Source organism: Amyelois transitella, chromosome 16 (assembly GCF_032362555.1).
Source record: "Amyelois transitella isolate CPQ chromosome 16, ilAmyTran1.1, whole genome shotgun sequence".
Lineage (NCBI taxonomy): Eukaryota > Metazoa > Arthropoda > Insecta > Lepidoptera > Pyralidae > Amyelois > Amyelois transitella.
In genome coordinates this window covers 9,168,366-9,194,968 of record NC_083519.1, presented here as the reverse complement: position 1 = coordinate 9,194,968, position 26,603 = coordinate 9,168,366, and the positions used below count along the sequence as shown (strand labels likewise).

The following is a 26,603-nucleotide window of genomic DNA, read 5'->3' as shown; positions in this document are numbered from 1 at the left end:
CAGATTCACAGTGAACGAATTTTATTTCTTATCTTTTTGCTATTTTGTAGTACTTCTTAAGTTCTTAGGCCCAAATATATTCGAAATATTCGTAGGCTATCGTCACAATCGTCGGCCGAATCTCCCGGGCGCGAGCGCAGCAACTCGTGGTCATACAAGAGTTCGGAGCTCGCCAACAGATGGCGCTTACAGGACGAAGCGTTAGCAGGTCTCAGCGTGAAGCCGTTGGTCGCCATACACGAGAAGTGGATCCTGGAGGCTAACAGGAAGACCGGCCGATCGTTTTCTCTGCCTGAGGATAGCAAGTGAGTCTTTTATCACTTACAAATCGTTATATCACGAACAAAAAATATATTACATACTAACTAGCGGCACCGGCCACCGCTTCCACCGTGGTACGTACATAGCCTATAACATCAGTAGATAATGTATAGTATACCTTTTTAATTGTGGAAAGAAAAATCATGATCCCATTCTGTATTTCTGAAGATAAGCCTTTACAAATAAACAAGCAATCAATGTTCAAACTTTATCTCTTCATTATAATAATATAGAATAACAAAGAAACAAGCGCCATCTATCTGCGCTTTACAGATGTAGAGAGATTTGCCGTGATTCTTGGGACTTTAGAATAAGACCACTCCATATCTTTGCCTCAATGTCGTAAAAGATGACTAAGGGAATAGTTATTAACTCTTGAAGATGATCTTGAAGGCTAGCATTGCTTAGTTTGAATCTCGTTTCCATTTTAGCCATACAGCATATGGTCTTTTAGTCTTCAAGACTGTTGGTTGGTCAGGTCAAACCCGCAAGGGATATAGACGTGGCTATATGTTTGTATTTTATTGCTTTTTGCCACTTTATCCCATACACATAATCTGTGGATAGTGGTACCATGTTCAAATGGGAAGTTTTCTGTTCATTTCATGTAGTGTAAGTAGTTTGTTAAATCCTGTTTTTTTTGCAAGCTGCAGAAGCCATTTAAAGCATGTAAGTAGAGTTCAAAAAAAAGTTGAAATGTCCATGGCCTATGTTAGTTACTTCAGCTTATTTCGCTATGATTTTATCAGTGTATTGTATAATCGAGATAATTCTCTTTACGAATTTCATAACACTATACGCCAACGTCCATACCACGTTGAAAACACCGGTTCTCGTCCGATCACCGAAGTTAAGCAACGTCGGGCGTGGTCAGTACTTGGATGGGTGACCGCCTGGGAACACCACGTGATGTTGGCTTTTTGTTGAATGAAGTCTTTATTTAATTTTTTTACTTGGCATAAATAAATATCTAAATAGTGAAAAGAAATTAAATTGTTATTATTTGTTTTCTACATAAACTGACACTTTGCGTTGCTTACAAAGTTATTACTTAAATTTACCATTCAAAATTATACGTCCCTGACGAGGCAGACGAAACCAACAGTCGTGAGATGATGGTCAGCTTTGTGTTTGTCATCAGGAATCAGCTGTCAGCGGCGGTGAAGCCGGCGTCGCACTGCGTGCGCGCGCAGCAGTCGCTGCCGGCGCTGGCGGGCCGCGCTCACGGTCAGTGCCGCGCTGCGCATGCGCAGGGGGACTAGTGTCACCTTCACAGTATACACTCACTAAGTATTGGTAGAATGAAGTGAGGAATTTTATGGGGTGATGGTAGCCGAAAAGATTGCATTTGTTGAATTGTTGTCTTTTTTGTCATGTTTATTTAAATAAAATAAATAAATAAATATCGCTTTTAAGAAAAAAGAAACATTATGTAGCCCATTTCGTTTTGGCACTGAAATAAAGGAAAAAAATCTTTTGCATAGCAAAAGTAAAATGTAATTTAACTTTTCCTTCTCATAATAAATTAATTTAAAAACAGACTTTATTTTCAAATACATATCAAGATTAACTAACCGTAACTTTCAGTATCTAAAAAAATTTGTTTAGATACTAAGTAAGTAAATTAATACTATAGTCAATTGACTATAGTATTAATACTATAGTATAAATTTACTTATAATATACTTATAGTATTAATTTACTTACTTTTCACATAGGAAATCTAAGCCTTCAAGATTTGAAATTAATCGTTACCTACGAAAAACAAAAGTAGTTCCGAGAAATTATTTGTGTTGTTAATATTTGTGTCCTTGGTTATTTATTTTGTTGCTTTTTTTGGTGTTGGGTAGTAGTAACTTTTAGATTTGTATGGGAGGCAAAAAAGATACAATGTATGTGTGAAATACTAACTAAATAATACTAACTAACCAGCATTTTTATCCGGTTGTACTGTTTGATTTATAGCTAGAATTTTGTAAGCTGTATTAAAGCTTTATTTTGTTTGTCAGAGTATTTTTTTTATTTTAAAATGTGTTAGTTTAAAAATAATTTATTTTAGTTTTTCGAATTATAAGTCTTACTATCAGTCAGTTGATTTGTCTTCTTATATTAATAGAAGTATTAGTAAGTGTTATCTTAGAGCAAAGATCTGTACAATTGATTGTGTACAAATAAATTACCTGAAAGAAATTTTTAGTTTGAGTTTTAAATTGTTTAAATAATAAGGTGATTGTAACAATAAAAGAAATAATACTTTAAAAATTTTGCATGATTATTTTATTGTAATGGGTTTTAAATTTTCACAAAACGGTCTCCTACTAATCGCTTCACATATTATGTACGGCTCAATGGCTAGCCATAATACAAATTTTGGGCCTTACAAGCACTTACATACATACATAATTTTATCACGTCTTTATCCCTCAAGGGGTAGAAACAACAGGGGTAGAGGTAGAACAGCCAACAGTTAAAAAGACTGAATAGCTTCCTACTTCCGCAGTATGGCTTAATGATGGAATTGAGATTCAAATAAGTAGTGAGTCTCTAGCCCATCGCCAAAAATAATCACAAGTTTATGTATTAGTCTTTCCCTTGATAAACCTTTACACGGATACAATACAGTATGTAAAGGTATAAGCGGTAAGGTTTATATTTTTATGAAATAGTTATAATTTTTTAACCACTGTTGCACTACCTCGTCCGTACTGATATGACTCGATGGTTTTTATTCTTTTATATTTTCTTTGTAACAAATAAACTCAAAAACGAATGAACCATTTTTTTCTTTCAAAAAGATTTATGGTAAAGTTGATCATGTATACATGTATCACACGAAATGTCCACATTTTGCAGGCAGCCAATGGGAGCAGTTCTGCCAGAACCGTGAGGCGATCGCGAAGAGTATAAACTTTTCTGAGAGGGGTCGAGATAGGACACGACAGAAGAGCTTCGATAAATGGTAACGTTTTGGGTTTATTTTTGTTTTACGTAAAATATTAAGTTGTTTTACGATTAATATACACTTATTTCGTTTCTGCTATCGCCAACGTCCATACCACGTTGAAAACACCGGTTCTCGTCCGATCACCGAAGTTAAGCAACGTCGGGCGTGGTCAGTACTTGGATGGGTGACCGCCTGGGAACACCACGTGATGTTGGCTTTTTGTTTTTTTTTTCTTTATGCAATTGACAAATTACTTTTTAACGTCCTATTCTTTTTTGTATTGGTGCCGTGTGGTTCCCGGCACCAATACAAAAAAGAATAGGACCGCTCCATCTCTTTCCCATGGATGTCATAAAAGGCGACTAAGGGACAGGCTTACAAACTTGGGATTCTTTTTTTAGGCGATGGGCTAGTAACCTGTCACTATTTGAATCTCAATTCTATCATTAAGCCAAATAGCTGAACGTGGCCATTCAGTCTTTTCAAGACTGTTGGCTCTGTCTACCCCGCAAGGGATATAGACGTGACGATATGTATGTATGTATGTACTTTTTAATATACTTACATTAAATATTGATGATGAACGATTTCAGCACGTCTTCGGAAGACGTGACCATAACGACCAGTAAAACCGACCAAGCGACCGACACGAGAAGCATAGAGGAATTCATCAGGGAACTAATTCGCAAGGAGTTCCAACATCTATTACATGAAATATCTGAAGATTCCTGCACATGCGACGACATTCTCAATAAAGGAGTGTCTAACATCGTCGAGAGCTTGAAGAATGACGAGGAAGGGAAGAAGGAGACTGTCAAGTCATTTTCTAGAGTGAAAATTAACGGGAACAACAAGCCGTTGCTACAGATTACGTTTAGTCGGACTGGGGAGAATAGTCTGCAGGTAAGTTTTTGTATGAATATGAACGTGGAAGCAGTGATCGTGACAAGTATTCTCTGCCTATCCCACAAGGAAGAAGAGGCGTGATTTGTTGATTTGTATAAGTAAACCTTGTAAACTACTTTGAACAACATTTTATCTTATTCGGTCTTGAAGTGTTTTTTGTTTATATTTTTAATAAGCATCAAGTTCGGCAAACATATTCAAAAAAAGGGAGCACGTTCTCTCAGTCACTGCCGTTCCCGACGTGTTAAAAATAAAACAGTCGGAGAGAATTTAAATATTGTAAATGTGTGTTGCAGGTGCTAGATAACTGCGTGAACGTAATGATAAGCGAGTCGAGCCCCGCCCGGGATAAGAACCCAGCCGATGACGAGCCGACGCTCTTGAAGAGGTGTCAGGCTTTCAATGCTATACAGGTAGGTATTATATTATACTAAACTTATTTTCATGATTTTTCTAAAGAATTGTAACGACATCTATTCGCAAAATACGGAACTATTCATAGAAGAAAGAATCGTATTATGCTTTGGAAATAGTTCACAAATTTTAGTCTTACTGTCGCCAACGTCCATACCACGTTGAAAACACCGGTTCTCGTCCGATCACCGAAGTTAAGCAACGTCGGGCGTGGTCAGTACTTGGATGGGTGACCGCCTGGGAACACCACGTGATGTTGGCTTTTTGCACATCTTTTTTTAAAAAAGACGAGATGTGTTTACAACCTACATACATACTTTTTCTATTGCAGGAAGCTAGAAGCACCGAAGATTTGTACATAGATGACGACCTCTCCACGCATTTGCAAGAAAATTTTGGAGGCAAAGTGAAGCTGATACCGCTACACGGCTCGCTGCACGAGATACTGTGCGAGAGAGAGGACGATTGTTGTCTCATCAAGGTACCTTATTGTTTTTTTTTTTTGGAGAATATAGAATACAGCAAGTCCCTTAATTATAGATTTTAAGTTAGTTTCGTTCTCGTGATCATTTTTAAAGGTGTTTATTAGATATCTGCATCTATTGTTTATGTGAAATTCCGTTCTAATATAACTAAAATCACATGTAGGTGAAGCAAGAAAACGGGTGCGACACGATCTACTTCCGCTGCGACAACTCGGACACGGAGTCGCGCGACGCCGTGGACGCGCCGCGCGACACGCTGCTGCTCGCGCGCACGCGCACGCTGGCGCGCCGCGAGACCGTGTGTCGTGTGGGGCGGCCGCGGCCCAAGTCGGAGATATTCACGCCCACCCTCAAAGAAACCAGAATTCTAAGCAACAGCAGCCCCTCCTTAATCACCCGCGATGAAGAAATCGAAGTCAATATAGAAAACGTGATGAGCTACCAGGACTCCTCGTCGGAGGAGTGCATCAAGTGCCAGATTGAGAATGACGACTTTGAGATGCTGGAGAAGAAGATCGAAGAAGATTTGGCCAACAGCACGATGTCGTCGCTCACCTGCGGGTGCTTGGAGAAAATTTCTGAGGAAAATTTGTCGGTTATAAATGAGGATGCGACGGAGAGGAATGATTACTGATGATTCATTTGGTTGATATTTTGTGAATGATTTTCATTGTTATACTAATTGGTTGTTAACTGTCAGAACTAATATTAATCGTGTTGCGTATCCGATTTTTGACAAATCGTTTTTTGACTTAATTCGAAGAAATCCAAACGATTAACGATAACATATTGCATATTTTGAGATATATTTTTTTTTGTAAAAGAATTTTTGTCGTTTGAAAATGTTATGATAAGTCAGAAACTTTTGTTTTTAACAAGTTACATAAAACAGTTAATAAAAAAAAATCTGTATGAATATTAATTAAGGCCTTGAAACCAAATATTGAATATTTGTTTACCAACTAAAATTTTTGACTAGTTGATCGTCACTAGCACAACTTTAGACTTGCATAATATTAACAATTAGCATTGACTGCTAATTACCGCAACAGAGACTGCATGACAATCTGACAAGTACAAAGCTAACGTGCATAATGTTGATTTGAGACTAATCCGTCCTTTAATTTATAGCCAAAGATAAGGTTGTAATATTAATTAGTTATTTCATAAATACCATACAGGGAAATTTAATTGTGAAAATCAATAACTGCAAAGATTTCATCCATGATTCCTTTAAAGAAAATAATCAATGATTGATTCATTGTTTTCGATTGAATTATGTCTAAAAATTTACTATATATAAGTTGACCATAACTCTCCATATATTAAAAGAGATCAACTTACATATATTGGCAATTTTACTTACCGTTCTAAAAAGTATTAGCACAAGAGTTTGTCCTCGCTAAATGCGTATAAGCGCAGGGCGCTGTACATAAAGTTACCGTTTGTTGAAAACTCTAGCACTTTTTAAAATGAATTCGTAACAAACATCACGACATCCTACTCAAAGCTTGTAATAGTTACACATTATGCTTATGGTGCCAAGAGAACAATAGGAAAAGAGATGTCCACCCAATTTTTTTAACTGAAGCATTTTGAAAAAGATTTGTTTTAGAAAAATGTTCATGTTACGAATCCATTACGATTGCCATCATTCCGTCTCAGCTCGCATTTAAACTCAAATATTGTTTGTTGTACACGTCCGAAGTTCAAAAGCATTTTGTTCAGATTTCCTAAACAATTTGCTTATCTAAAAACGAAGATGACTATGTAAGAGACAAGAGATGGCATGATTTGTACAAAATGCGTTTGAGAATTCGGTCGTCTGCCAGTTTTATATTAAGATTTTTTTTTACCTATACAAAGGCTATGTGATTATTAGTTTAAGTGGCACATTTCATTCCACTTTTGTGATTTTTAGATTAGTATACCTTCCAAAGGTTCTTATAATACTCGCACTATTTTATCTGAACTTCGCATATTTTAATAATGTACACTGTTTCTATAGATTTTAAAAATATATTTAGAAACCAAAGGTGTTTGTTGCCTTGCGTGGGTACTTCTATTTTACTGTTCTTTTCTCTTGCATTATGTGTAAGTTTTTAAAGATGTATCACGTTATTTCTAGTTTCGATTTTAACAAATAATCTATTATTAGATGTGTAGTTGATTTTAGACTTACCGTTAAATAAAACTTTGTACTTAATTTTGATGTTTTATTGCAAATATATGTAGCAAAACACTGGAATATGAGTTTGTAATGGCACTGAAAAAAAAAACGTAGGAGTAAAAATATACTATTACAAATTTAATTTGTATAACATAGGTTATTTTTTTCAATATTTTTTATATCAGATATTTGGAAGACATCTCAATCATTTAACAATAGACAGCACCTTGCTTACTTTTGTGCCACCACATTCTCATGTAAAAATTAAGAATATGTTTAGTTTATATAAAAAAATACATTATTATTTATTGCACATGCACATAAAATCCTACAAATTTCCACAACAATTTGAAAAAAAAAAACGCGATTTCATGTTCACACCTGTGTATGAGACGTTGAGTTCTATAGGAATTCATTATCAAAATCATGCCTTAACCACATTCAGAAAATAATACAAATACATCATGTATATAATATAAGCAATTCTATCATATTCCTTAACTACACCTACCGTCCTGAACCTTACATTAACATTAAAAAAAAAAAAAACTATCTCGATACATCCACACACTTAAAAGCTCGACCCGAAAAAACTCAAACTTCCACGACCTCCCTCAACCCACTAGACTACCACTAAACACTCCCTAAGAGTTCTTCTCCGTGAGCCTGACCACCACGGCCTTGACCTCGGTGTAGTTGTGCAGCCCGTACTGGCCGTTCTCGCGGCCGACGCCCGACTGCTTGCAGCCGCCGAAGGGCACCTGGTTGCCGAATACATTGTAGTCGTTCACCCACACCGTGCCCGCGCGGATCGCCTGCGGACGGGATATTGTTTTTGGTTATTGGTTCATTTCCGGATAAAATTCTAATACCAATCTTGGTGAGTTACACGAAAAGCAACAAAAAAATGCTTCATCTCCGCAAACAGTCTAGAATAACATTCATTTGTTCTCATAATCACGTCTTGCGGGGTAGAAAACTTTGGTAAGGCTGAAATGGCTCATTCAGCTGTATGACTTCATTAAGCCTAAAACAAGCCTGAATCTAGACACATGTACCAGTATTCCATGCGGGCGAAACCGCGGGCAGAATTTATAATGAAAATACAACTTAAATATTAAATAACAATAAACGTGGGTTAATAATCTTTTCAAAACTGTTGGCTCTGTCTACCCTGTAAGGGATATAGACGTGACGTATGTATGTAATATAATAAAACATATCTATACTAATATTATATCCAATCCAATCCAATCTCAGGAACTTTTGGTACGAATTGAAAAATTCTGTTTGTGTTGAATAGACCATTTATTGAGGAAGGCTTTAGGCTATATAACATCACGCTGCAACTATTAAGAGCGAAGAAATAATGGAAAATGTGAAAAAAACGGGGGAAATTATTCATCCTTGAGGGCTTCAATAATGCCCAATATAACTATTCCACGCGGACGAAGTCGCGGGCACAACTAGTAAGATATAAAATAAATTACGTTTACGTTGCGCTTAGTATGTCAATAGCGGAGCCGTACAGAATGAAAATAGCGGTGTGGTGTTATAATAGATAGGTCAATTTAAATGCCTGTACACTGTACATACATGCACATACATGCTCATCTGCTGCTATTTCTTCTTAAGTACTTACATTAATTATATATCTTTACTCAATATTTATACAGTCTTTAGTTATTAAAAATCTAGTCTACCTGGATAATGTTTTTTATTGTCTATTGTTTCCCCATGTTTAAAATATTATTACGGTGACTGCATCTTAGTTTAAGCATATTTGCAAATTATTTTCTCATGTAATTGGATTCATTGTAATCTTTTTATAAGAATAAATTCTTTAAAAACCTAAACCTAACCTACATACCTGCACCAGATAGTTGACTTTGTCGAGGTCGTTGGAGAAGATGGCGGCCGCCAGCCCGTAGTCGGTGTCGTTGGCGCGGGACACCGCCTCCTCCAGCGACGAGAACCTGATGATCTGCTGCACGGGGCCGAAGATCTGATCAATTAATAAAATAAATTTATTAACAAATATAGCTGTAATTGTTGTAATAGAAATAAAGTAGTGTCTTTGTAGATAGATAGATAGATAGATAAAACTCTTTATTGCACCATAAGAGAAAACATACAAAACAACACAAAGCAGATATAGATGGTACAAAGGCGGACTTATCGCTAAAGCAATCTCTTCCAGTCAACCTTTGTACTGAATTTCTCTTTAGTTTAATTCTCTATTCTCTTTTCTTTTTTTCCTCAGTTCTATTCACTAATTTTTATTCAAATATATAAATTAAAAAAATTGCTCGACTAGAAATTTAGCATACTGCGGAATAAAAAATTAATAAAAAATTTGAACTGGCAATAATTTAAAAAAAAGTAAAATTAGCCCAACACTATTAGGTAGTGATTTTTGTTTATATGTTTTGGGGTTGGGGTCTTTATGTTCCATTAAAAATCATGTACTATATAATAAATGAATATTTTCCTTAATATATACAGATAAGACATGATAAGACTAACATTCGCGCGGGGTAAAAGTAGCCTAGTTGCTTCTGCCATCGTAGCACGGCACACCGCAACGCCATAATGACGTCACGTCATTATGGCGAATTTACAGGTTGAATCGTGTCATCTTTAACCAGTCAACCACGGTCGAAATTAGTCTTGGTCAATCTATTCAATTGGCGGATTAATCAATTTATAGAGATTTCATGCCAAATCTTACTTTTTATGACTGTGGTATCTAAGGAGTGAAATTGCATATAAAAAAATGCCTTTAGCGCAGGTTCATTGGTGCAAAGCCTAACATTACGAAATTAGTTGCATGACATTTGTTTTACAAAAAATATGCGCATAGCACGAAACTTCTCCAGTTTCACAAAAGAAATGCATGCAGCATTGTAAAACTCTACACGTGAAATTACTGATCAAATTTGTTTTTACAAACTAATTTTAAGCCACTAGTTTCGTAATGTAAATCCGGCCTAACTGATAGAGTTGTGAATGAGGTAGTCTCTGCCTACCCCTCCGGGAAAGAGGCGTGATTTTATGTATGTACTAGCGACCCGCCCCGGCTTCGCACGGGTGCAAAATTCGGAAAAAATTATACATAAAAACCTGCCTCTTGAATCACTCTAGCTGTTACAAAAAACCGCATCAAAATCCGTTGCGTAATTTTAAAGATTTAAGCATACAGACAAACAGACTAAAATAGCGACTTTGTTTTATACTATGTAGTGATGTATGGTGAGTGTGTTGCCCCTGTACCTCAGTCCTGGCGATGTCCATGTCGTCCTTCACGTCCGCGAACACGGTGGGCTGGACGAAGTAGCCCACGTCGCCGAGCGCGGCGCCGCCCGCCACGAGCCGCGCTCCCTGCCGCTTGCCGCTCTCTATTAATTGCAGAATCTTCGTGTGTTGCTCGCGGTCGATCTGTGGAATACACATTTTGAATAATTTATTAGTACCAGGTGTTATTAATTACTAGTTCTTCTTCTTCAGCCCATATTCATCCACTGCTGGATGTAGGCCTCTAGTAATGCACGCCATTCTCCACGGTTTTGTGCTTTTCTCATCCACCTCCTTCCAGCAATCTTGACCAGATCGTCCGTCCATCTGATAGGTGGTTTACTCACATTTCGGCGACCAGTTCTGGGTCTCCATTCCAGTACCACTTTTTACAGTACACTTTAATTACTAGTAAACCTTATTAATTATGATTACATTGCAGGGTGCTTGCCCACAGATTATATAAAACTCAGCGATCCGCCCCAAACTCGCACGGGTGTCATTTATAGATATAAAACTTCCTCAGAAAACCGTCTTCCAAAATATTAAACAGGTAAAAAATATATTCAAACTTTTCGAGATTAGCGCATACATAGAGACAATGTGAAAAATTAGCTCTTCCCCGCGACTGTACATTAGTTTTTGCTTTTTTACTTAAAAAAATAACAAACTCACACACATTATTTACAGATAACTGCAATACTATTGTATTGCGTACAAAATTTATTTTATTAAATTAACTACTTTAATTATAACTAAATACATAAAAATTTACCTGTGTGAATACAAAAAAGGAGCAACTAAATAAATTCAAACTATTAGCAACTGCATTTTACTGCACTATCATAAATATAATATATACATACATACATATGGTCATGTCTATATCCCTTGCGGGGTAGACAGAGACAACAGTCTTGAAAAGACTGAATGGCTCAGCTCACGTTCAGCTTTTTGGCTTAATGATAGAATTGACACTCAAATAGTGACAGGTTGCTAGCCCATCGCTTAAAAGTAGAAACCCAAGTTTTTAAACTTATCCCTTAGTCGCCTTTTACGACATTCATGGGGAAGAGATGGAGTGGTCCTATTCTTTTTGTATTGGTGCCGGGAACCGCACACGGCACATAATATATAATATCTATACTAATATTATAAAGCTGAAGAGTTTGTTTTGTTTGTTTAAACGCGCTAATCTCAGAAACTACTGAACCGATTTGAATAATTCTTTCACTGTTAGATAGTCTATTTATCGAGAAAGGCTATAGGCTACATTTTATCCCGGATTTCCTACGGGAAACGTCAAAATAACTATTCCACGCGGACGAAGTCGCGGGCACAGCTAGTATGTAATAAAGTTGTGTAACCAACTGACCTGTGGTCCAGATTCGACGTCAGGGCGGAAGGGATCCCCGACGACCCTCCTCTTGGCGCGCGCGGCCGAAAGCTCAACGAATTTGTCGTAAATCTTGTCTTCCACGAATGTACGGGACCCTGAAATATTAATTGATACTACTTTTAGAGACCCCTTTCCAGATATGCAAAGATGAAATAAAAGTGAAAACTACATAAGTTAATACGTACTACAGGACAAAATACACAGATTGAGTTAGCCTCGAAGTAAGTGCGAAATTTGTGTTACGAGATACTAACTCAACGATACTATATTTTTTAATAAATACTTATAATCCCAGGCCAATGAATTGGTCCTAGACTCTCACAAGCATAGCAATAAAGCATACCTGCAGTACAACATTGTCCCATATTGTAAAAGAGGGCCGTATGCGCAGCTTCAACAGCCTTCTCAAGGTCTACATCCCCCAGGATGATGTTGGGAGACTTCCCGCCCAGCTCCAATGTGATCCTCTTGAGGGTCCCCGCGGCGCCACGCTGGATCAGCTTACCCACCTCCGTGGAGCCTGAATAGATAACAATTTATTGATTAAAATGTCCCAACTAATATCAAAATCTCAACATATTGTAAATGCGATAGTACATTTGTTTGTCAACTCTTCACAGTTAACAGTATAGAACTTGGAAAAAAAATCTTTATAAAAATTCCTAAAGGAACAAAACTAAAACGATTTTTGACGAACGGGCGGAGCAGCGGGCTAAACAGTTCTTTATTTAAATTTTAAATCCACTAATGTTACGGGGTTCCCATAAGCTTCTATTATCTAAGTATTGATAAGTTCAAATTTTATCGGGGATGTTCTTATTTTAAAACTACTTTTAAATTAAATATCGAATCCCCTCAATATCTAAATAACATGAAATAAAATTAAATCTCATTTAAAATATACACAATAACGAAGTAAACCTAAGAAAAAGCCATACATTGTTTGAACGTAACAAGTTTAGAATTTTTTTTATATCGGTACAAATTGATACGATTTCTGTTGATGCAATGCAGGAACAGGAATAGAATATTAATGGAGTTGGCGACCTTGAATAACTCGAGTAATATATAGACGCCCAGAATGTTAGTCAATGTAAATATAACTCGCGTATTAAATAGTTGTTTTTATAGAATTAATCCTAATAGTAGGTACTTTTATAGGGTGAAAAGTCCCTACTTGGTCCTTTAAATAGAAAAAGTAAAGATGTAACAGCTTTTATAAATGTACCTATAAATTATTTATTTGATCATAGACTGTAAAAGTTGGACTCTTACTAATTGGCCTAATTTAAAAACTAAAGAGAAAAACATGTCATTTGAGGTCATACTTCCATTCATAGTTCTTAATTTTGAGTTGGTTTTTCGGGTTGTTTATATCTCCATACTAGCTGTGCCCGCGATTTCGTCCGCGTGAAATAGTTATTTTGGGCATCATTGAATCATGGCTTCAAGGATGAAAATTTTTTTTTCCACATTTTCCATTATTTCTTCGCTTCTAATAGTTGCAGCGTGATGTTATATTGCCTAAAGCCTTTCTCGACAAATGTATATGTATGAATACGTATACGGGACAAATTATACAGATTGAGTTAGCCTCGAAGTAAGTTCGAGACTTGTATTACGAGATACTAACTCGACGATACTAAATTTTATAATAAATACTTATATAGATAAACATCCAAGACCCAGGCCAATCAGAAAAAGTTCTTTTCTCATCATGCCCTGGCCAGGATTCGAACCCGGGACCTCTGGCGTCACAGACAAGCGTACCACCGCTACGCCACAGAGGCCGTCTAATGGCATAAATGGTCTATTCAACGCACAAAGAATTTTTTTTTTTTTTTTTATTTATTCACTAACAATTTTTACATTGTGTTTGAATTGAAGTACTTACTAACTACTTAACTAAACACGGGTGATCCAAATTATACTTACAATTTAAATTTTAGAATGTCAAAAGAAAAAATGAAGATTAAAAATCAAAACCAATCAATTTAATATAAAATTCAACTCGAACCAGTAGTTCTCGAGATTAATCCGTTCAAACAAACAAACAAACAGACTTTATAATATTAGTATAGACAGCACTGACCGGTGAATGCGATCTTGTCGACGTGTCGATGGTCCACGAGCGCGGCGCCCGCGTCCCCGAAGCCCGGCAGCATGTTCACCACGCCCGGGGGGAAACCCGCCTCCTACGAAACGGGGAATACCTTCAATCATATCACGTTAAGCCGTGTGGTTCCCGGCACCGATAAAAAAAAGAATAGGACCACTCCATCTCGTTCCCATGGATGTCGTAAAAGGCGACTAAGGGATAGGCTTATAAACTTGGGATTCTTCCTTTAGGCGATGGGCTAGCAACCCGTCACTATTTGAATCTCAATTCTATCATTAAGCCAAACAGCTGAACGTGGCCTATCTGTCTTTTCAAGACTGTAGGCTCTGTCTACCCCGTAAGGGATAAAGACGTGATCATATGTATGTATGTATGCATATAACGTTATAGCAATATGTTCCTTAGGTATAACGTTATAGCCTATGATACGATACCCTTAGCTATAACGCTATCATAAAACGTTATAGAGATTTATCATGTTCATTAGAATTGAGTAAATCAAATTGTAAAGATCTGATTTACTCAATCCAGGTACATGATCAAATCAATTCCCAAATCATTTATATTAGATCATGGTAAAAGTTGCACTAAACGAATGTGACTAATAGGGATTAGTTAGTAGTGGCAACTAAGGGTAGTTGCCTCTTACGACATCCGTAGGGAAGTGATGTTCTATTATATACTGTCGAGAACCACACGGCATTACTGATTCAAATCAAGACACGAGTATGAGAATTTTCACCGACCAAATATTAATTTCCTATACCTATACAGCATGCATCACAATGAAATTCTGGAAAATATCCCTTTACCGATATTGTACTCTGCCGCAACGTCCCCTGTTGGAATTTTTGTTTTACCTATTTCAAAACAATAGTTACTTACATTTTCATTATTATTCTAAGACGTACATACTATTAACGTTCGTACATCGTCTAACTCAAAAATCAGCTTTCTAGTATAAATACAAGTAGGTATTCTGAGTGGCGCTGCCGTAGATTATACTCTCTAGCAGAGCCCTATAAAGTATCATTTTTCTCAAATATACTGTACGTACATACTAAATTGTTTTTTGTACATAATTTTCTTCTGTTGTACATTAAATTGCCATAGGTAGAACAAAAATTCCAACAGGGGGCGTTGCGGCAGAGTACAACATCTTTACCGACTCCCGCGCACCTTGAGCAGCTGAGCGAGGTAGAGCGCGGAGAGCGGCGTCTGCTCGGAATGTTCGCCAGCCAAACATTAATTTCCTATACTTAAACAACATTACAATGAAACTCTGTAAAATATCCTTTGACCGACTCCCGCGCACCTTGAGCAGCTGAGCGAGGTAGAGCGCGGTGAGCGGCGTCTGCTCGGCCGGCTTCATCACCACCGTTTAGTATAAGAATGTTCGCCAGCCAAATATTAATTTCCTATACTTAAACAACATCACGATGAAACTCTGTAAAATATCCCTTGAGCGACTCCCGCGCACCTTGAGCAGCTGAGCGAGGTAGAGCGCGGTGAGCGGCGTCTGCTCGGCCGGCTTCATCACCACCGTTTAGTATAAGAATGTTCACCAGCCAAATATTAATTTCCTGTACTTAAACAACATTACGATGAAACTCTGTAAAATATCCCTTGAGCGACTCCCGCGCACCTTGAGCAGCTGAGCGAGGTAGAGCGCGGTGAGCGGCGTCTGCTCGGCCGGCTTCATCACCACCGTTTAGTATAAGAATGTTCACCAGCCAAACATTAATTTCCTATACCCAAACAACATTACAATGAAACTCTGTAAAATATCCCTTGAGCGACTCCCGCGCACCTTGAGCAGCTGAGCGAGGTAGAGCGCGGTGAGCGGCGTCTGCTCGGCCGGCTTCATCACCACCGTTTAGTATAAGAATGTTCACCAGCCAAGTATTAATTTCCTATACCCATACAGCATCACGATGAAACTCTGTAAAATATCCCTTGAGCGACTCACCACCGTTTAGTATAAGAATGTTCGCCAGCCAAACATTAATTTCCTATACTTAAACAACATCACGATGAAACTCTGTAAAATATCCCTTGAGCGACTCACCACCGTTTAGTATAAGAATGTTCCCCAGCCAAACATTAATTTCCTATACTTAAACAACATCACGATGAAACTCTGTAAAATATCCCTTGAGCGACTCACCACCGTTTAGTATAAGAATGTTCACCAGCCAAATATTAATTTCCTATACTTAAACAACATCACGATGAAACTCTGTAAAATATCCCTTGAGCGACTCCCGCGCACCTTGAGCAGCTGAGCGAGGTAGAGCGCGGTGAGCGGCGTCTGCTCGGCCGGCTTCATCACCACCGTGTTGCCGGTCGCCAGAGCGGGGGCCAGTTTCCACGCGGCCATCAGCAGGGGAAAGTTCCACGGGATTATCTGTCCGCAGACGCCTGGGGAATTTTAAATACATACATACATATGATCACGTCTTTATCCCTTACGGGGAAGACAGAGCCAACAGTCTTGAAAAGACTGATAGGCCACGTTCAGCTGTTTGGCTTAATGATAGAATTGAGATTCAAATAGTGACGGGTTGCTAGCCCATCGCCTAAAAGAAGAATCCCAAGTTTATAAGCCTATCCCTTACTCGCCTTTTACGACATCTATGGGAACGAGATGGAGTGGTCCTATTCTTTTTTTATTGGTGCCGGGAACCACACGGCACACTGGGGAATTGTGTACATCTTATTTGTCATTTCTATGTAAGTAACATGATTCCGTGCCGTGCCGTGTTGTTCCCGGCACCAATACAAAAAAGAATAGGACCACTCCATCTCTCTCCCATGGATGTCGTAAAAGGCGACTAAGGGATAGGCTTATGAAATAGCGTTCCTTTTTTTTTAGGCGATGAGCTAGCAACCTGTCACTATTTGGATCTCAATTCCATCATTAAGCCGAGCAGCTGAACGTATCCATTCAGTCTTTTCGGGACTATTGGCTCTGTCTACCCCGTAAGGGATATAGACGTGACTATATGTATGTATGTAACATGATTGAAAAAAAACTTAGCAGGAATATGATTTCAATAGAATCATCCTAAGGGCTGATGACAGACGTATCTATGACTATGAGAAAATTGTCAAAACAAGGAATTAGCTAATTCTGAAATAATAATGAATTTACCTCAAAAACGGTCTAGTTTCAATAATAACTTATCCCAGGCAATACAGGTAGGACTGGTAAATAATGTCCGTGCCCGCCTATTGTGCCAATTATTTGTAATTTGTACAATAAAGGTTAAATAAATAATTACATTTAAAAAAAGATTCAGATTCCTGTGCCCAGAAAAATCGTAAAGGTATGATTAAGAGACCTTTAGTAAGAAACTGCAAAAAATCGTACCCTAACAAGTTTAATTGAGAACTTCCTCATCCAATATCGGTAACAAAAAAAACAAATGTACAATGATAGCGTTTCGCACAAAGTCATCATAACAGTTATTACAAATATTACGCAAGATCTATTTTACGACACAAACATAAATAATTTTGCAAAATTTACATTATCATGTAGCGTTACGTAAGTGCCGTGTGGTTCCCGGCACCATTACAAAAAAGAATAGGACCACTCCATCTTTCCCACGGATGTCGTAAAAGGCGACTGAGGGATAGGCTTATAAACTTGGGATTCCTCTTTTAGACGATGGGCTAGCAACCTGTCACTATTTGAATCTCAATTCTATCACAAAGTCAAACAGCTGAGCGTAGCCTATTAGTCTTTTCAAGACTGGTGGCTCTGTCTACCCTGCTATGGATATAGACGTCATCATATGTATGTATGTACGTTACGTAAGTGCCTGCTTTTATCAGTTTGTGGTTTCTGTTCATTGTTTCACAGATAAGACGAGTTGATCTCGGTTGATCTCTCAGAAAATAATTGACTATTCAATGCATTTTTTTAACTGTACTTTTTATCGTACGTTCAAATCGGTAGTGTTATGCATAGCATTTACTCTAACGTTGTCGTTTAATGCCATGTGGTTCCCGGCACCATTAAAAAAGAATAGGACCACTCGCATCTCTTTCCCATGGATGCCGTAAAAGGCGACTAAGGGATAAGCTTAAAAACTTGGGATTCTTCTTTTAGGTGATGGGCTGGGCTAAATATACATGACACTATTTGAATCACAATTCTATCATAAAGCCAAATAGCTGAACGTGGTCTATCAGTCTTTTCAAGGCTGTTGCCTCTGTTAACCCCGCAAGGGATATAGACGTAATAAGTACTCAAATTCAAAATTCAAATTTAAATTCAAAATTTTTATTCATTATTATAGGGTACTTCATATCGCTTATTAATTGTCAAAACGTATGGTTTAACAACATTGGTTGACGTCAAATAAATTACTTAAAACTAAGTTTACTGCCGCTTCCAAGGCGTCAGTGCAGAAGAAGCGGTAACAAACTGCACTGCAGCATTTGCTCACTCACTCACCGACCGGCTCGTGGCGGGTATAAGCGAAGTACTTCCCGTCAGTCGGCACCACTTTCCCGTGGTTCTTGTCGGCCCAGCCGGCGTAGTACCTCAGGTTCTTGATGACGGCTGATACGTCGCCGTGGTACGCGGCCGAGTACGGCTTACCGTTGTCCAGGGTTTCCAAACTCTGGATAGAAATATATCACAACATAGTATAAAAGAAAGTCGCTATTTTAGTCTGTTTGTCTGTATGCTTAAATCTTTAAAATTACGCAACGGATTTTAATGCGGTTTTTTGTAACAGCTAGAGTGATTCAAGAGGAAGGTTTTTATGTATAATAACATTTATAATTTTGCACCCGTGCGAAGCCGGGGCGGGTCGCTAGTAGAGTATAATAAGAGAATAGAATACTTAGATGTAATTTGACCGTGGTCTCAGTCTACCCCTCCGGTAAAAAAAATATGTATATTTTATCTTAAATAATAATTTTATCCTTTGAGAAAAAAGTAAATAAATTAAGGTGTTAAATATTCGTATTGAAATAAAAAGATTATTTGAGTTTCTGTATTAAATTGCTCCTAGAATTATTCAAGATCAGTTCAGTAGCTTTTGTTGACTTTCTCTCATTGTAGCTGTGTTTCGGGACCAAAGATTTCCTTATCAAAATGTCCCTCTACTAAATGGTAAATAAATAAGTATCACATTATTCCGGGACTCAGTTTTATGTATGCGTGTATTGGCTCTCATATAGGTATCATTCTTAACGACATCAAACCAGGACCTTCTATAACATGTTGATAACTAAATGATACTTTACTAGGATATTATTTAACGGGGTCAATAACTTATACGAGTTCTAGTAGACAGTAAATATAGAGAACCTGTTTATCGGTCGTTGCATCGAAGCATTGCAACTTGCACCCGAGAACTCATGCAGGTAAAATGCATCCTCGACGAGACTGTTTCGCGCGAATAAATAAAGAATAACAGAATGTTTTCTGAAAAGGCAACTTGGACTTGGTATAGGTATGTATGTATGTATGTTATCTGAATGGGGGGGAAGCTAGGGTATTGTCTTGGTGGGAATTGCTGTTTGTGAGGACAGTGTTACCTACAAAATGCCAAGAAACCTTCTGCTGTGTTAAGTGGCGAAACACCTTTTTATAAAGCAGAACCCTGGCCAGTCCGAGTCATCCACGTCCACGCCGTCCCTCCTGGGAACTGCTGCAACCGCACCGCCGTGCGGCCGCCACCCTGAGGTGCAGCTGAGCTGAGGATGCAGGGCGAAAGGCGAATCTTCTGCGCCTTAAAACAGAATTTACTCACTAGGGAGGTAACCCGAAACAAAACCGAGCACGCTCGCATGCTCTAAGGTGGCAGCCCCACCAGCGGGCTAGGATATAGTGGGCTAATCACTCGCTTACCCGAATACAAATCGATTATAGAAACAGAAATAGTGCAAAACCGGACCGATCATAATACGACGACCTTTGGCATGAAAAAACGGACACGAATTGCTTGCTGGAATGTGCGAACACTGAGCGAGGATAGCCGACTGGCCCAAGCAGAAGCAGAAATGCTGCGATACAAACTGCAAATACTCGGTCTCAGTGAAGTGCGCAGAAACGGATTCGGGGAACTGAGAACGTCCAGAGGACTCACATTCCATTACTCCGGAAAGGAAAATGAAGAAGACATACGTGAAAACGGTGTAGGATTCCTCCTTTCTGATGCTACGAAGAAAAGCCTTCTGGACTGGAAGCCGATCTCAGAACGAATCATCACAGCCCGGTTCAACAGCAAGATAACCGTCGTACAGTGCTACGCACCCACTAATCTGGCATCAGAGGAAGACAAAGACGATTTTTATAGTGCACTGAACCTGACTTTGAAGAACATCCGTAAACAGGACATAATTATCGTCATGGGAGACCTGAATGCCAAGGTCGGTGTAGAAAACGACGGTGTTCAGAGACACATGGGCAGACACGGGCTGGGAGTCCGGAACGAGAATGGGGAGAGATTATTGGAGTTCTGCCAAGACAATGACCTCACCATCGGAGGTACATTATTCATCCACGGAGACCACCACAAATACACCTGGAACTCACCCGATGGAGTTACCAAGAACCAAATCGACCACCTTGCCATTAGCTCTAAATGGCGCTCATCACTGCTCGATGTTCGCAACCGTCGTGGCGCGGATATCGACAGCGACCACCACCTTGTTGTAGCTGAGGTGCGGCTAAAAGTAGCTGTAGCCCGATCTGCAAGCGTGGTTACTAAGACTGGCAAACGATTTGAGGTCAACAAGTTGCGGGACCCAGACACACAGGACGCCTTTAGGCTAGAGCTGCGCAATCGCTTCTCCGCTCTCGAGATGGACTCTTCTTCTGTCAACGCGGAGTGGAACCACATTAAAATGGCCTACGAAGAGACCAGCTCCGTCGTTCTAGGACACAAAAGACACACACGGAAAGATTGGATGTCGCAGCAAACCTGGAACCTAGTGGAAGAAAGGCGTAAACTCCACGTGAGAATTCTGAATACCCACGATGAGGCAGCAAGTGAAGATCTGAGGCAGCAATACAGACAGGTACGCAGGAACACTTACCGCAGTACCCGCCACGACCGGCGAGTATGGGCGGATAGTGTTGCGGATTGCGCCCAACGAGCTGCTGATTCCGGTAATCTGAGGGAGATGTACAAGGCGACAAAGGCCTTGGCCGGGAACAGGAGTCCGAGATGGAAAAAGCCTTTGAAAGACAAAGAGGGCCGGTTTGTTGTGACATCGGAGGCACAGCTTCAGCGCTGGAGAGAGCACTTCGAGGAGATCTTCCAAGTCCCGAACGACCCTGTCGCCACCATCATACCTGCCGTCAGCTTGCCCGCACAAAGCCTAGACATTGATGTATCCCCACCTACTGGAGAGGAAGTAATCGAGGCCATCCGGTCACTAAAGAATGGTAAAGCCCCAGGAGTCGACTTTATCACAGCGGAAATGCTTAAAGCCGACGTTCCAACCGCTGCAAACGCGCTGACACCCCTATTGCGGAATATCTGGTCAGCCGAAGAGTTACCCGATGACTGGAATAAAGGCCTACTGATCACCGTGCCCAAGAAGGGAGACCTCAGTGAATGTGGCAATTGGAGAGGTATAACTTTGCTTTCGATCCCATCTAAGGTGCTTTGCAAAATAATCCTGGATAGACTGTCGAGGGCCATAGAACCTCTCCTTCGCAAAGAGCAGGCTGGTTTCCGGCCCAATCGATCGTGTACGGACCAGATCAACACCTTGCGCATTATCCTCGAACAGGCATCAGAATGGCAGAGGGAAATTTATTTGACCTTCGTGGATTTCGAAAAAGCCTTCGACACGCTGAGATGGAGTTGTATCTGGAACAGGCTACGTGAAATTGGAGTCCCTGAGAAAATCACGAACTTGATAAAGGCCCTCTACGGAAATTATTCTTGTAGAGTGACCCACAACGGCCTCGTCTCGGAGGACATACCGGTTCATGCTGGTGTGCGGCAGGGATGTCTTCTTTCGCCTCTCCTCTTCCTTGTCGTTCTCGATGGCATTATGCATGACACGACCAACAACAAGCGCCGCGGCATAGAGTGGGGCCTCTCCAATGTCTTAGAAGACTTGGACTATGCCGATGATCTATGCCTGCTGAGTCACACACACGCCGACATGCAGGCCAAGCTGGACAACCTACGACGAGAGGCTTTGAAGGTTGGACTAAAAGTGAATATCAGGAAGACCCAGGAAATGAGGTGCGGGGCAACTGGATATCGGCTACCACTGCTTATTGGCACAGAGGTTGTGGAGAGAGTCCACAAGTTCACCTACCTTGGTAGCGTAGTGTCGGAAACTGGAGGGACCGAAGAGGACATCACTTCGAGAATCGCCAAGGCAAGAGCAACCTTCGCACATCTCCGTCCTGTATGGCAATCACGGAAACTGACTAGGAGAGTTAAGCTCAAAATATTCCGGTCCAATATGAAAACCGTTTTGCTGTATGGGTGTGAGACGTGGAAGGTCACTTAAGACATCTCGCATCGTCTCCAAGTCGTCATTAACCGCTGTCTTCGCCGTATTCTCGGTGTTTACTGGCCTGAGAAAATCTCCAACGTAGACCTGTGGGAACGCTGCGGTGAGACTCCGATCGACCAGCAGATCAAACGCCGCAAATGGAACTGGATCGGCCACACGCTCCGAAGGGACCCCGAACACATACCGAGGCAAGCCCTAGACTGGAATCCCCAAGGAAAGCGTAAACGTGGCCGCCCTAAACAGACCTGGCGGCGGACAATCATCGCAGAGGTGAAGAATCTAGGGAAGACTTGGAGCGAAATAAAACTGTGGATGCTCTCTGCCCCAGCTAGGGGACATAGGACCTTAAGTCAAGTCAAAGTCATGTTATCTGAATGAAACTGTTGTCTCTGTCTACCCCGCGAGGAATATAGACTTGATTATATGTATTTATTTTTTTAATGAATGTGGATAAAGCGAAAGAAGTATGCTGTATTCGTGGCAAGCAATATCAGCCTACCCCTCCGGGAAAGGGGTGTGATTTTATGTAAGTATGTATAACTCGTACTAGCTCTGTTGCCCGCGGGTCCGCCCGCATATTAGTCGCTTTTTGCGTAACCCATTTTAGTAAAGGGGTTGATTTTTGAAAAGAAAATCCTGAACGTGGCTTTTTAACTATGCGTACATACCAAATTACATTCGAATCGGTCCAACGGTTTAGTAAAGGATGTCCAATTGTCCATATCCACGTAGGTATTACAAATTTTTTGTAAACGTAGGTAATGGTAGGTAACATAAGTAGGTAGTTTATCAATCGGAGTATGTACGCACGCACGATAATGACGAGGTCGATAAAATTTGTGGCACAAATGCTTATTCATACTTTTAGGTCTGTCTTTAATTAGTTTATAATTAGCGTTATCGTATAGGTAAAGGATATCTCTAGCTCATCATAGGTTACGTATTACGTATATTATCACAACACAAAGATAACAATAATAATCCACATTCAGGCCAGCTATTCGGCTTAATGATAGAATTGAGATTCAAATAGTGACAGGTTGCTAGCCCATCGCCTAAAAGGAGAATCCCAAGTTTATACGACATCCATAAATGACGAGGCGAGTGTGAGCGAGATGGAGTGTTCTTATTCTTTTTTTTGTTGCCGGGAACCACATGGCATCTATTAGGTATGTCGTCTGTTTTTATGCAATAAAAATTATACACACTATTTAGTAACTATATGACCGTGTGGTTCCCGGCACCAATACAAAAAAGAATAGGACCACTCCATCTCCTTCCCATGGATGTTGAAAACGGCGACTAAAGGATAGGCTTACAAACTTAGGATTCTTTTTTTTGGCGATGGGCTAGCAACCTGTAACTTTTTAAATCTCAATTCTATCATTAAGTCAAATAGCTAAACGTGGCCGATCAGTCTTTTCAAGACTGTTGGCTTTGTGTACCCCACAAAGGATATAAACGTGACCATATGTATGTATATATGACTTTAACATATATAACTAACTTAGCGATATCACCAAGTATTTCCTTTGCATTACACCAATATCCCCGACCGGTTTCAAAGTTATGAGGTAGGTACACTACGTTTTTACATTTAGCTATCATATGATGACATAGTGTTTTTGTATGCTAATCAATCTTGTATATTAACGAAAAATTCAAAGAAAAATATAGAGAAAATGTTTGAGAAACATGTTTTGTACCCAAAAGTACAGATACCTAGTAAAGATAATCATAATGTTCGCCATTATTTTGTATTATGTAACAAGAAAATACAATATCAGTCGAATTCAGATAACAAGGTCAGATAAGCAGAGGTGAACATGATTGTGCACTCTCGTGGTAAGTAAGTATGTACCTACATATGGGATGGATTGTGGAAGTCAATGGGAAATCATTAACAAAACAAAAACAACAAATTTTGTTGTTTTTGTTTCCAAAATCTTAAGTGCGTCCCAAGATCGTAAGTAATTTTTTGCGGATTTATTTAAAAGGCAGTAGAGAGAAAGTAGTGTGGTCTCATCTCATTTCAAAGGGTGGTCAGCGAGTGGTCAACTCATTATTAACGACCGAGAGATCAAAGAATGGTCAACGCGCAATACCGGCTGGTAACAGTGTTCCACGAATTAATCCGATTTTGATGAAATTTGATACACAAATAGAATAGACCTTCAGGAAGTTACAGGCAAACTTTTCTGAAAAATTCCACGGTACCTACGCCCCGCGCAAAAGGTAGTGAATAATACAATTCTTACCGCCAAATAAGCCTTATCCCTCTCGATGAGGTCGGCCAGTCTGTTGATGAGAACGCCGCGGTCTGACGCGTCCATGGTCCTCCATGGGGAACCCAGTCTGTTCAGAGAGATACTCATAAATAATACAGAAGATATGCAGTCGAAAAGAATGTTTAGGTATAAATACCAGTCAAATGATAATCAGAGTTGGCTATAGCTTCCACTTATACTAGCAGGTTTCATCTCTCATCTTCCACAGAGATACTGTAGACATTCCTTAAATTATGCTAAGTTAGCAATAACAAAAAGTGAACTAATTAACAACTAAAGACCAATTAACTACAGACATATTATCCTTGCATAAAAAAGCTTAGCAAATTGTCTGTTAAAAAAAAAAACAAAACAAACAAAAATAATTGATACTGTAACTTGTTTACAAACATTTCAACCTTTCCTATTTACTCCAGTAAACTAAACAGCCTGTGAATGTTAATTTTCTGTTGTAACATATAAGTTTTAAAAAAATCATAGACTAGAACAAGGCATAGATAACATGCAAATTCAAATGGTTTTCTACATACTTGAAAGCCTCTCTGGCAGCTTTGACAGCTTTGTCGACATCTGCTTTGCCTGCCTGCTGCACCTCGGCAATCACCTTGCCCGTTGCCGGGTTCTCTGTCTGGAAGGTCTTCCCGTCGGATGACTTCACCCACTCATTGTTGATAAACAGCTGCATTTAAAACTTTATTTATAATCATATAATTGAATCCCCAGTTCCAATAATTAGGTTAAGTATGGATGTGAATGTGTTTATTTAAAGGACAATAAATACATATCTTTGTTTGTTTATCTTCATTCCTCACGGTAGACAGAGCTGACATTCTCCAAAAGATTTTAAATCCTTTCTTGATTTAAACATTGTGTTTAGAAAAATAGCAGTAGCCACTTACTTTCTTTTCTTCTATCAGACCAAGATGGAAGCTTGGAGTTGATGAATGAGCATATCCCCCCTTTCGCCTTTTACGACATCCATGGGAAGAATATTATGGCTAGTGGATTGAAGTTCAGTAATAAAGTGCCTTGAAAAATAAGTAAATCCTAAGTTTTTAACTAGAAAAAATGTGACTGGTAAAATTTTAATAATTTTAAAAATGGTTAACCTTGAACGTTCAATAAACAAGATTCACCACACCTACGCTTCATAGCAAATAACATAGCAATGTTTATTGAGACCATTTGCCTCACTCCACCAAAGGGTGATAGGAATGCGAAACTGGCTGTCTACATGTTTTTAAATTTTCACTTACCCCCGTATATAAAATTTCAGGATTAGTATGTGGTGCCGGCAGAGCAGCAGTTCCAAATTTTGCTGATTGCGACTTTACCACTTTGCTTATATTACGAAACATTATTCAATGTGTTTACAGTACCTACAAACAAGCACAATAAGCAAGAGCCGGCCGGCAACTAACTAAATAATATTTCTATGAAGGACAGACGAGTTTAGGGATGTATTTAAGTATCAATACAGGGTTTAGCCTGTCATACTCGCTATAAAGTACTTTTTAGGAATGTGAAAAAAAAATCGATTATGGAAAAAATCGATTTTTTTAAAAGAAAAATTGATTTTTATACATGATTTTTTTTAAATTAATAATCGATTAAAAATCGTTTTTTATAATCATACAATAAATGCACTCCAACATTACGTTTTTGTCTTCTGGCTTGGAGCCCGGAACGCGAACTGCCAAAGAATACTATCATAGCTCCATAATATTACATCAACGCCATCTGTGCATTCTTTCT

The 26,603-nt window shown here is 39.2% G+C and overlaps 2 protein-coding genes and 3 non-coding genes across 5 annotated transcripts in view; 4 read left to right on the top strand and 1 right to left on the bottom strand.

The window, feature by feature from the left end:
• Positions 1-5,880, top strand: part of LOC106129070 (uncharacterized) — a 29,863-nt gene extending 23,983 nt beyond the window's left edge. The window contains exons 10-16 of the mRNA XM_060948649.1: positions 96-305; positions 1,463-1,548; positions 3,175-3,280; positions 3,859-4,168; positions 4,468-4,584; positions 4,917-5,066; positions 5,234-5,880. Of these exons, the coding sequence (XP_060804632.1) occupies positions 96-305; positions 1,463-1,548; positions 3,175-3,280; positions 3,859-4,168; positions 4,468-4,584; positions 4,917-5,066; positions 5,234-5,704 (1,450 nt within the window). The 3' untranslated portion in view covers positions 5,705-5,880. The remainder of the gene's footprint in view (positions 1-95; positions 306-1,462; positions 1,549-3,174; positions 3,281-3,858; positions 4,169-4,467; positions 4,585-4,916; positions 5,067-5,233) is intronic.
• On the top strand, positions 1,121-1,239 carry LOC132902693 (5S ribosomal RNA). Its single transcript, XR_009657213.1, has one exon. It is a non-coding gene; the product is annotated as a 5S ribosomal RNA (ribosomal RNA).
• LOC132902692 (5S ribosomal RNA) lies at positions 3,364-3,482 on the top strand. Its single transcript, XR_009657212.1, has one exon. It is a non-coding gene; the product is annotated as a 5S ribosomal RNA (ribosomal RNA).
• LOC132902689 (5S ribosomal RNA) lies at positions 4,729-4,847 on the top strand. The gene has a single exon (XR_009657209.1). It is a non-coding gene; the product is annotated as a 5S ribosomal RNA (ribosomal RNA).
• A 1,392-nt stretch (positions 5,881-7,272) lies between the features above and the next one.
• Positions 7,273-26,281, bottom strand: LOC106129099 (aldehyde dehydrogenase, mitochondrial). Its single transcript, XM_060948414.1, has 11 exons — positions 26,105-26,281; positions 25,379-25,527; positions 24,819-24,915; positions 18,518-18,686; positions 16,325-16,473; positions 14,026-14,128; positions 12,277-12,453; positions 11,910-12,028; positions 10,514-10,678; positions 9,111-9,245; positions 7,273-8,055 (listed from the first exon to the last, which is right to left on the bottom strand). Exons 1-11 carry the CDS (start codon positions 26,204-26,206, stop codon positions 7,885-7,887), a joined length of 1,536 nt encoding a protein of 511 aa, XP_060804397.1. The 5' UTR covers positions 26,207-26,281; the 3' UTR covers positions 7,273-7,884.
• Positions 26,282-26,603: the final 322 nt, after the last annotated feature.